Here is a 12111-nt window from a genome sequence, read left to right on the forward strand (position 1 = left end):
CATTTAATAGAACTTGTGGGTAATCTGAAAAGGAAAAAGATAATTTAGTGAAACATATCCTTAAATTGTTCTCATAGTACCTTCAGTACAGTTAGAGAATTCAGACAATGTAGAAATACACATTTCTAGGTAAATGATCTATTAATATGGTTTCATTTTTGTTCCCATTTCAGAAATCAAATCAAAGATGAGTCTGAGCTAGTCAAGGAGGCTTGTGCTGCTATAATTGGGAAATTATCTTGCTGTCTTTCTGGTACATTCAGTATACGACCTTCCTTAGCAGACTCTGGTATTAAGCATGTTACTTACGATATTTTATGTAGCAGCCTTACTGTGACTTCGGCTGGTGAAAAAACTTGTTCTGTGCAAGCCTGTGTTTTCAAGCCATTTCTTATTCTCCTCGAGAACAAAGTATCCAGTTCGGTAAAGCTAGGTATGTGACTTTACCTTTATTAACATTTTGCACTTCTGTATGAGGCACTAAGTCACTACTTGTGTACCTTTCTCCATACTTTTGTTTCTCTATTGTTTTTCTTTTAATAGATATAATAGTGCTTGAAATGCATATTTCAGTTGATACCACTGCTAATGTTTGATGTTGTCATTGATATTCTTTTTAAACTACCTTGGCTTAATTGTGGTCTATGGCTATATCTAGAAATGTAATACTTGATAAAATCTGAATTTTTAATAGCTTGTATGGTTTGACAATATTTACTCTTTTGATAAAAAAGTATAGCTCTATGGCTTACTTGCATCACTGTTTTGTATACTTCAATAGATTTTTTTTTTTAAAGTGTTCAAAAAATCTTTTTCTTTCATCCTCCAACCCATGCCAACCAGCATTTATAGAAAATATACCTCATCTTTGCAAACATCTGGATTTTAACACTGATGAGTCCAGTGTGAAGATTCTTGTTGGGTCTTTATTAAATCTGATGGAAGATCCAGACAAAGATGTGAGAGTGGCTTTCAGTGACTGCATAAAGGACATACTAGAATCCTTAGACTCTGAAGAAGGATTTATAAAAGAGGTGGATTTATATTTCTTTTTGGTTGTTTTTCCTAACTTATTATGGGTTTTGTTTCACTAATGTCACACTAAAATTATTTTTTTGTTTCGTTTTCGTGTGTTCCAGCTGTTTGTTTCAAGGATGAAAGAAGCCTATACAAATGCCAAAATATCACGAAATAATGACCTTAAAGATACTTTGATTCTCACAACAGGAGATATTGGAAGGTATTTTTGATAGTATCTTGAAAATTGCAAAGTAGTGTCAGTTTGTGATGCAAAGTAACTTTTTTGTTCAAGTGTAAATGTAAGATTAAATTACTTATTTCAAGGTCAGCCTTTGTCCAGAGTCCTTTGCAACTGTACTAAGATGTTGATTCATATGGAATATTCCTCATTTTCTTCTTCCCTGTGATAGGAAATACAGATAAGCTATGAAAATACAATGATGAGTCATTTTGCATTATGGTAATTGTATATTCTTAAGTTATTTTATTAATGCAACTATTCTGTTTTCCTTTTTAATTCTTTTTCTTCTGCTTACTTTGTAAGGGCATCAAAAGGAGATTTGGTACCATTTGCGCTCTTGCATTTATTACACTGTTTGTTGTCCAAGTCGGCTTCTGTGGCTGGAGCAGCATACACAGAAATTCGATCCCTTGCAGCAGCAAAGTCCATAAAACTGCAAGCTTTTTTCAGTCAGTACAAGAAGCCTATCTGTCAGGTAAAAAGAAAACAGTTGGTGGTTTAGAAAGACATATGTTTAGGTTCTTTTTGTGTATCTTGAAAATGGTATTCAACGTGAGAATTACAGTATTTTACAAGGTGAAATCTCATTGGACAAGAAAGAGATGATTTAAAAAACAAAACATTCAGGAAAGAATGGGAAATCGTTGACTTTGTCATAATCTTCTCCCCTCAACAGTATTGTTTTTCTTTTTTATCCCTTAGTTGCTGTCATTCTGAAATAGAGGAACTGTACAGTTTCTTGCATTGTGTGGTACCATTGCAGCAAGAGGCTATGATTTAAAATGGGAATTGAAGTCGGTGTTTTACAGGCATAATACTGACATGATTGATTTGTTTGTTTGTTACACCCATTCCCCAAAGACAGAAGTTCTGTTTAAAAGAAAATTGTCAAAAGCAGACTTCTAATTTTGAATTTTTTTTTTAATAATGCAATACCTGAATCCAGGGTTGCAAAATTAAATGCAATAATTAAGTGGATGATAATCCAGTTCTATAGCAAAGTAATAATCATAGATCTATGTACAATAAATGAGAAAGAAAAACAGATGCATAGAAAAAGGAGTGAAACTCTTGTGTTTATTTTTAGGGAGTGAAAAAGGGAAAAATAGCACTAAATATGTTTCTTCATGGTTAGTTTCTAGTGGAATCCCTGCACTCCAGCCAGATGGCAGTATTGAGTGCTCCATGCCAGGGTAATGAGCTACAGAAACAAACAGCTGCTCACCAGAGAGAAATGGCTCTGGACATGTTATCTGAGATCGCCAATGTATTTGATTTTCCAGATCTAAATCGCTTTCTCTCAGTAAGTTGGTCAGTCCTTTTTACTTTTGATTGGGGGGGGGGGGATGTGCTTGTGGATTTTCAAGTTAGTCCACAATTTTTCTGTGAATGTCACAGATCTGATTTTTTTTTTTTTCTCTAGTTGCTGTTATTTGTTATAATATAGAATACTTTGGGGTTGCTGCAGCTGGGAGCTCAAATACAGAGAAACAGTTTTATCAAGGAGTTAGCGATGGCTATACTGCTAATTCAAGTATGACAGATGGTGAACTAACTAAGGTCTAGAATACTCATTGAATATATCTATATTAATGGTTTACTGCACGTGGAGGGTTCCTTTGTAAGACATAGTTTTGGCGCAGTGTCTGCTTTCTTGTTTCAAATGAAGAAAGCTATTGTTCTGTGGATAGACCTTTTGATCTGCTTAGATACCTGTTTTACTTGCAGCCTAAGTAGCTTCATACTCATATTTTGCTTCTTGGTAGATGGGAAATGCACAGTCATTAAGTAAGCAGTGTTCTAGTTGACTGATAGGTCGGGGGAGTGTTGTTGTGTGTGGGTGTGTTGTTTTTTGGTGTTGTTTTTCCTTTTAAGATTTCCTTTTGTGGAGAATCTAGATGGACACAAAAAATGCTCGCTCACTTTTTTGTTTTCATGTTTCTCAGTACTGATTAGATGAAGCACCTCCTTAAGTAATTATTTTTATCTGTATTTTTACTAGGTATTTCCATCTTGTTAAATCTGTTCTTTATGCATACCTATGGTCATATGTATGACCAGCAATGTGCAGTGTTGTACTGACACAAATAGAAGAGAGTCGAACCCTGGGGTTTTGGAGGGTTTTTTTGTTTTTTAGCTTTTTCCATTAAGTGTTGTTCTTAATTTACCAGAGGACCCTACAAGTTTTGCTTCCTGACCTTGCAGCCAAGGCTAGTCCTGCAGCCTCCACACTTATTCGAACCATAGCAAAACAGCTGAATGTAAACCGAAGAGAGATTTTAATCAATAACTTCAAATACATCTTCTCCCATTTGGTCTGTTCCTGCTCCAAGGATGAGCTTGAGCGGGCGCTTCATTATCTCAAGGTAAATTGTATTTTCTCTATAATACATGTAGATTGAGAGCAACAATTGATGAATAGTGAGCTTTCTGCTTTATTTAAGTTACGGTATTGCAAAACATAGGTGGGAAAATTGTATATGCAGAAATTTTGCTGTTCTTGTTTATAATTTGTTCTGTTGGCTTTGAGGAACTGTTGTAAGATAGTTTGCGAACCTAAAAACTTGGTTTATCTAACAGTGAGCTGATTGGAAGCTTCTTCTTTGATTTCTATGGTAAATTACCAGGGTCCAGTGCATCCTGTCTCAGTGTGCTAGTTTTAGTGTGGTGGAATGAAGACTTGGTTTCTCTTTGCTGTTTGATTATAGAATGAGACTGAGATAGAACTGGGCAGCTTGCTGAGACAGGACTACCAGGGACTGCATAATGAATTATTGCTGCGTATAGGAGAACACTATCAGCAAGTCTTCAATGGTTTGTCAATATTGGCTTCCTTTGCATCTCATGATGATCCCTATCAGGGACCTAGAGAAATAACGTCACCTGAACAAATGGTAAGGATGTCAAATTTTCGTGTTCAAATTTTTCAAAATTTTTTTCTCCAGTCTGACAGTGAAGACAATTTGATATTCTCTGAACATCGCTTATCTGAGGCAAAAAGTGGAAGAAAGGCTGACACTTCATATGAAGTGTTTCTGTAATAGGGAGATATGTACCAAGTATGCATAAAAAAAACCCCCTCAAACAAACATCGCGCGCACATGCACGCATGTCAAATTCCTACCAGAACAAAAAATCCTACAGCCTAATAGGGATGTCTTTCATAACACTGATATTTCTTAAGGAGCAGTGTATATATTTGGGATTCTTCTCATTTGGCTTTCAGAATTAGCATTTCATACTTGCTTTCTAATTTCTTAGGTTTAGGAATGTGTTAATAATAAGATTATTTGTTGACATTCTTTTTGTTTTGCTTTTTCCCTCCACAGGCTGATTATCTGCAACCTAAACTGCTTGGTATCTTGGCTTTTTTTAACATGCAGTTACTGAGTTCCAGTGTTGGCATTGAGGATAAAAAAATGGTGCGTAAACTTAATTTTGAATATTAAAACAAAGATAAATAAGGGCTATTTTAATATTCTAGACTTACTTATGTGACTGTGCAATGATCACTGAAGTCTCAAAAATACTAAGCTTCAAACATGATTCTTGAAAACTTATAGTCTCTCTGTGGGTAGGACTTCTGGGTAAGCTCAAAAGTTTTTGTTCTGTTTCTTTAATGGTCAGCTAGTGTATATGTTTTGGTCAGACATGCTATATATGGTATATGTAACAAATCAGTCAACAAGTAATTACAGAGGAGGAATCCAAGTGTATGTTTTATATGTGTGAAAGAAAGTGGAGGATGAGGGAATGCGGGAGAAAACTGGAGTTACTGCAGGGAATGGCGTTGTAAGGGCACCAAAGGGAAAGCTAAAGAAAAAAAGATGAAATCCAAAAGAAACTGGGCTTTATTGGTTTTGCTTCTCACAGAACAGCTCCTTTCAGCTTTTACTGTAGAGAGCATTTAGAGAAATTAGAGCTCACAACTTGAGACAGAGTCTGAAAATTCTGCTCTGCTGAGGCAGTGCTTCTAGCCACCTCACAGAGGTAGTGCAGATGATTTCTGTAGGGAATTTTTCAGTGCTAGAATGTATATAACACTTACATTGATGGACTGCATTTTCTCTGGTGTTAATTCAAGCTTTTTGCTTCTCTGATAGTCATGTCGAGATGCTCTCGTTTTCATACTCCCATGTCTTCATGCTTTCTGAATTTCTTCATTTGTATAGCATTTCTTCTGCTGCACCTGCTATTTCTATCTTTTCTTGTTCTGTTTTTTGTTGGTGGTGAGTTTCCCCATTGTGACCTTTCCTCAAGCTCAGGTTTCTTCCTGTGTTACTGATCTGTCATGCTGGCCATTGACTACCTTGTTTGGTACAGTGTTACTGTGACTGAAATATCTCCTGCTTTTTCTGCATCTCATTATTTCCTCTTTTGTCTTTTGTCAGTTCCATTGACAACCAAGCTATTACCTGTTCCCTGAAGCTTACCAATCACTTCTGCCAGAAGTTGTATGTCAATTCTGTTGTTGGTGTTTTCTTGCTTTGTTTTTTTTTAAATGCAAGTTTATTTGTTTATATTTCCAAAACCTGCTCTTTTTAGCTTCTAAAACTTTGAACATATAGTCAATCATTTGGTATAACAGACTTCTATAACCGTTACCTCCTTTGGTGTTCACAGTTCTTCCCTCATCAATCTGTTAACAGTGTAAATAATGACTTTTTTTTACAATAATGTCATTACAGATTCCCTTTCATTCTCTTTTCCTTTAACGCCCAAATCCTTTATTGAAACACCAAACTGAATTTGGTGTCTTATGGAGTATGATTTCTTAAGCCAGGTTTTATTAGAAAATGTGCTTTGTGTATGTTTTACTATCTAATGCACTAAAATGACTTTTCTCTCTGTCTAGGCTTTAAACAGTCTTATGTCTTTAATGAAGCTCATGGGTCCCAAACACATCAGTTCAGTAAGAGTGAAGATGATGACTACACTGAGAACAGCTCTAAGATACAAGGATGACTTTCCAGAACTGTGTTGCAGGTGAACTGATAGTGTATCCGACATGCCTGCTATTTCGGTCCTTCAATACACTTTTTTTTTTTGTCGACAACAAACTAAACCACAGAGCTGAAATAACTTAAAATGCTTTTCATGACTCCATTAAAATGTCTTTATGCAGAGAAGAATCATTGATTACTGTTGTTTTGTTGTCTTTTCTTGTTTAGAGCCTGGGATTGTTTTGTCCGAAGTCTGGACCATTCATACCTTGGTTCCTTGCTTAGTCATGTGATAGTAGCATTATTGCCCCTTATACATATCCAGCCAAAGGAAACTACAGCAGTATTTTACTTTCTCATAGTTGAGAACAGGTACTGTACAAAATATTTTCATTTATATGGATTAAATCCTGCAATAAGAATGGGGATAACCCTAAATTAAAGTTGTCCAGCACTGAGATGGGAGAACTTACTTTTCTGCAAAACAGTATGTTGTTCTATAGAATTCCTACTTCACTAAATTGCAATGACATTTTGAAATTTGACGAGTGACAGCCTCGTCTGAAAAGATGTTTTTATATCATCCTTGTAAAGATATATGATGCTGTGGCCAAGGTACACCCCATTCAGACACTTACCCCTGCCAGGTTTTCTGATACTGCGTTTTTTCTGCTCGTATGGAAAATGACTTCCCTCTACAGGGCACACAGAATAACTGATTGCTAACCTTTGCTCTAAGCTAGAGAGAAGCGTATAGCATTGGAAACAGGGAGGAAATGAGTTCTTTATTTGTTCCGTTCAATAATTAGAGTTATAATTATCAAGTGCACAGAATTTAATGTTGAGTAAGATGTCATACATCCTCTTCACAAATGGTGACACCAACTGAAAATCTAAGTCTTAATACAAAAGACTGACATTTTCGTTACTTAACCTCTCTGAAGACCATGTTGAGTCTTAATTCTTTTTCATCTTATGTTTTGCAGCTTAAACTTATGATTTTTTTTATTTTTTTTTTTAGGAGTGGTGATAGCTGATATCTTGATTACTTTTGTTGGGTTTTCATTTTTCTTGCACTGTATCATACCAACAGTATTCAAAATAAAAGATGACAATAGAAATAATAAGGCTTTCATAGAAGCTTACAGTGGCAAAATTGAAAGAGATTCCTTCATGTTAGGAACACAGAATTCCTTTTTTTGGTTTTGTGGGTTTTTTTCTTATATGGAAAACTGGAACTGTATTCACCTCAAATGGGATTATTCTTACTCTTTGGCCAGTGCCCAAAATAAGGATTGCAAATCCTGATAGAGATGAAGCAACTTTGAAAGCTTTGGAAAGAACTGCCTTTAAAAGAGAAAGTAATTTGAAGTATAGAGGAGAAATACCTGTGGCTTAGTTGAGAAACAAGAGAAACAAATTGTTTAATATGTATACTTCATTAGAATAAAAATTAATGAAATTTACTTTTTTCTGCTTTTCAAGCCTTTGTTCTTTTAGTCATTACATTTCATTGCTTTCCTTTGTTCTTTGCAATATTTTTTTTTGTAACTGTTAGGGATGCAGTACGAGAGTTTTTGCACGAAATCTATTTTCTGCCTGACCTCCCAGAACTAAAAGAAATTCAAGTTGTCCTTCAGGAATACAGAAAGGTATAGCTTCTTTTATTTATTGTTTTATTTTCAGTGCATCAAATGATTTCATGACAAGTAAGGAAAACATGTCAAGTTTATCATTATGTGGAAGCAGTATTTATCTGCCTCCAGCAAAACAGAATTTGTATCGCAGGAATACTTTGAAACAGGTTCTGATTCTTTTTTTAGGAGAGAAGTATGCTTATGTTTAACATGCTTGTTTCTGTAGCATCTCCTGAACACTGACTTTTAATCTTTTTGAAGCAAAAGAGATTATAAATCAGTAGTATTAGCTATGACAATGATTGTGTTACCAGAGAAGCTACTTTTAATTTGATCCCTCTGCTGTATTCTCTTTAAAGGTAACAAAGTTTGTCTATTTTTAGGAGTACTCCATTTCTTTTGCTTGCCCTCAGAATAGTTAGGTTGCACTCGGATGGGAAGCAGCAATTATTTAGTGGGAATGAGGTAACAAAAGTAAAAATTGATTTTAGATAATGAGGTGCTCAAAGCAAAGCATTTTCTTCTGATTTAATAAATTTTATTTACACCATCACAGAAGCATAAATATAGCAACTTTTTGAGGGAAACATTTTAAAAAACAGACAGGAAGACAGTGGTATATGGACAAAGGCAAGAACGTAGTCAGTGTTCTCACTTGTGTTCTTTGAAATGCTGCTTAAGTGTGTTCCTGTTATACTTCACTTGAACTTCTTATGTCATGTCTTGTTCAGGAATCCTCCAAAAGCACTGACTTGCAGACAACACTGCAGCTGTCTATGAGAGCTATTCAGCATGAGAATGTGGATGTTCGTATTCATGCACTTACCAGCCTGAAAGAAACATTATATAGAAATCAGGTATAGAAAACCTCCTTCAGTAGAATTAAAAATAAATTGAAGTAGCATCTGGACCAATAATCTGAAACTCCTAACTGCTACTGGGTATTCACATGAGCTGTGTTATTCTCCTCAATTTATTAAGCTGTTTCATAATATAATGGGGAGAAGGGATTCTCTGTTATCATGTCTCTTTGTAAGAGGACTTTCAAATTCTCCAAATCTGTGTGATGGTGATTCAGCAAGGCTAGTGGTACATTTCTTACTTTTTCTTCAACGCTGAGGAAAGATGTGTCTAAAGTCTATTCAGCAATCTGTTGTGTGGGCTTTTCTCTGTTAGAACATGTATGGCTTTTGCATCAGGAGACTAATACATTAAAGCCAGAATTTTTTGTGTGTGAGTGTAATACCTGAAAGAATTAAGTGTGTGACCACCTCACAGCCTTAATTTTTTTTCTCTTTCTTCTTTGCCTTCCACCCTCAAAAATTTGAATCCATTGATTATATTCAAATCATGTACAAGTTGAAGATACTGCTTTTCAAATCTCTGTATGTGACCTATTAAAAAAAATAATTGTCCCTTTAGTAGCTATAAGACTGTGGGACACTCTTCAGTCAGAAATTTTAAAAAATCCTAGCTAAAACAACAAACAATCATTGTGTATATTCCTGGTCAGTCAGTAATTCTTGCAGCTCATGTCAGCAAAATCTTGCCATGTCTTGCTTAGTTAGAAGTCTAGCAAAATAATTGAAGCAAATCAAGTTTAATTAGTTCCACAGCTCGTGGAACTATCTGTATCTTTTATGTAGGCTGTTGTTTCAGTTTTCATTAAACATAACAATGGCAAACATTTTCACATGACCAAGAGAAAATATTTTTTTTGTATTTGGACTAAATGTGGATCTGGGGAATGAACACTGGGCCAAAATGAAGAAGGAAGGTCATCCAATTAAAATGATGGGCATTGTTTAAAGGGCTTGAAACAGTTGGCTTTGTAGAACTGAGAGCAAAGAAATGGCCAACAAATGGGGAATCATAAGGGTACAAATGGCAGTGAAACCAGAAGGTATGACAACAGCTGCATGAAAGAAATTGAGAGGAAGTATCAGAACGTCTGAATAAAAGGAACAGATAAGTGAAAAAGATCATGTAGAAAAGGAGAGGCTCTTGGTAAGACAAGGAAAGAAAATTTAGTAGAGAGCTGTGTGATAATGAAATACAATATTGGCCATGACAGCATTATTAATTGAGGCCCAAATCCCTCATTGTTACTCACTGTTACTCATTTATTTAATCCTTCTTAGGGTAACAACAATTCAGGACAATTGGGCTACAGTTACAAAATGACAGTATTTGAATCACAAATCTAAAGTCGTGGGGAAACAAAATACAAACAAAGAGTTACTCACAGATGGCAAATTTCTGAGATTATTTACCATAATCATGGTTGTAGAATAACCCATCTTTATTTTTCAACTTCCTAGGAAAAATTGATAAAGTATGTAACAGACAGTGAAACTGTGGAGCCAGTCATTTCCCAGTTGGTAACTGTACTTCTAATCGGCTGCCAAGATGCAAATTCTCAAGCCCGACTACTTTGTGGAGAATGTTTAGGTGAACTGGGAGCCATAGATCCTGGCAGGCTCGATTTTTCAACAAGTGAAACTCAAGGAAAACATTTTACATTTGTGGTAAGAAGTGTTGTTGTAGTGTTTCATTTAGCATTAAGGGTATTTTAAAAGTACTTGAGAGTAGGGAACCTTTTATCTTTAGGCCCTTTGAAAATATATACTTGATTTCTCATATACTTGCTTTCTCAACAGTTTAGAGTCAGGCTTCAAAGTGATTATTTAGAGATTAAAGATACAGCTATTATTCAGTTTTAATGAAACTGGCCTTCTGTTTGTGATTGAGGCTGGTGTGGAGGATCCAAATTTCGCTTATGGATTATTAATGGAACTGACCAGAGCGTTCCTTGCTTATGCTGATAATGTTCGTGCTCAGGATTCTGCAGCATATGCAATTCAGGTAAGATACGTGGTTAGATCCTATTTTTTCTTCGCAATTTTCTATCACATGGAACTTAGAATTATGCAGTATAAATGTCCATTTTGAAGTACATGTTGAAGTATTTGAAACTTCATCCTATACAGCTTTATATTACTAAGTAAAAGGTTACTCAGGGTAGTGATTTTTTATTTTTTTAACTCCTCAGTGCTCACTTAGAATTCTGGGGAGTTGTCAAATAAAAGCAGATTTGTTTGCTTTTATGTCATGATAATTTAGGAGAGATCTGATGTTTCAGAGGTAACTTACCAGTCCATACAAGGAGTAATCCTGAGACTGACTTAGAAATGGTGCAGATTCTATAGGCAGAAATAAAAAGGAGTAAGTATTCCCAGGAGTTTAATGCTTACACTTCTAAGAAGCAACTGAAGGGGAGCCCACCCTTATTTTCAGACTCTAGTCTTCTGTGCTGGTTTGCCAACTCCAAGCTGGTTTGCTAGCTCTAAGCTGATTTGGTGGTTGGGGTTTTTTTTTGTTGTTTTTTGGTTCGGAGGTTTTTTATGTTGTCATTTAATATGTTTGTGAAAACTTCAGGACACTTCTTTGCTCCAGAACAAAGTAAGTGGCCCCATGTAGTCAGCAGAATAAGAAAATTTCATGAGCTTATGCACAAGGAGGGATCAGACTAACTTATAGTCCTGGTTTATTGGCAGATGTGAAAAATAAGAGATAACATGGTCCAAACACCAAGTGGAGAATCTTGGGAATAAATAGTTGAAATCAACACTGTCTAATAATAGGGGATGAACAATATTGGATGTTTTGCAGTTATAATGATGAAATAAACATTCTGTAACTTCTATCTCATTACTTCTGTATATACACCAGTTTTTGTTACTATTGTGGTCATGAAATATTTTCAGTGCTAACTTGGTGATGTAAACCATGCCTTTTCAGGAGTTATTGTCTATCTATGACTGTAGAGAGACAAACACTGACTGCCCGGGCTCCAGGCTTTGGAGGAGGTTTCCTGAGCATGTGCAGGAGATCTTGGAACCTCACTTAAATACACGGTATATGACAACTTCAGCAATTTCTTTTCATAACAGCTTTAAAAACCTTTTGTTTTCCTCCAGGCTAGCAATAACTTCATTTGGTTTTTTGTGGTTGTTACTCTTCTGTGAAGAGTGATATGTATATACAAAATTGAAATAAGGTCTTTCTGTGTAAAGCCGAATTAGCACTTCCTTGAAGATAATTCTCTATAAATCAAACAGGCAAAATTCTGAGCTCGTACTTTGCGCAGATATGCCTGTTTGTCCCTAGAGCATTGTCTCATACAGTGTTTTGAAGACTTTGTTTCTGTTTTCTTTCCTCTGTACAAATTCTCACTAGTATTTGAATTTGTACTCAAATCCATTAATAT

General features: G+C 35.5%; 1 protein-coding gene across 3 annotated transcripts in view; it reads left to right on the top strand.

Moving 5' to 3' along the window:
• Positions 1-12111, top strand: part of ATR (ATR checkpoint kinase) — a 42147-nt gene that overhangs the window by 9150 nt on the left and 20886 nt on the right. For all 3 annotated transcript variants that reach the window (XR_012629997.1, XM_074877580.1, XM_074877581.1), the window contains exons 10-24: positions 174-433; positions 844-1034; positions 1140-1240; positions 1565-1736; positions 2397-2564; positions 3433-3627; positions 3970-4155; positions 4591-4683; positions 6117-6247; positions 6433-6576; positions 7763-7856; positions 8573-8698; positions 10163-10369; positions 10593-10706; positions 11643-11758. Coding sequence is in view for 2 of the 3 variants with exons in the window: in XM_074877580.1 (XP_074733681.1) it covers positions 174-433; positions 844-1034; positions 1140-1240; positions 1565-1736; positions 2397-2564; positions 3433-3627; positions 3970-4155; positions 4591-4683; positions 6117-6247; positions 6433-6576; positions 7763-7856; positions 8573-8698; positions 10163-10369; positions 10593-10706; positions 11643-11758 (2298 nt within the window). In the remaining variant the exon portion in view is untranslated. The remainder of the gene's footprint in view (positions 1-173; positions 434-843; positions 1035-1139; positions 1241-1564; positions 1737-2396; positions 2565-3432; positions 3628-3969; positions 4156-4590; positions 4684-6116; positions 6248-6432; positions 6577-7762; positions 7857-8572; positions 8699-10162; positions 10370-10592; positions 10707-11642; positions 11759-12111) is intronic.

The sequence above is a fragment of the Strix uralensis genome, chromosome 9 (genome assembly GCF_047716275.1).
Source record: "Strix uralensis isolate ZFMK-TIS-50842 chromosome 9, bStrUra1, whole genome shotgun sequence".
In the NCBI taxonomy this organism is placed as follows: Eukaryota; Metazoa; Chordata; class Aves; order Strigiformes; family Strigidae; genus Strix; species Strix uralensis.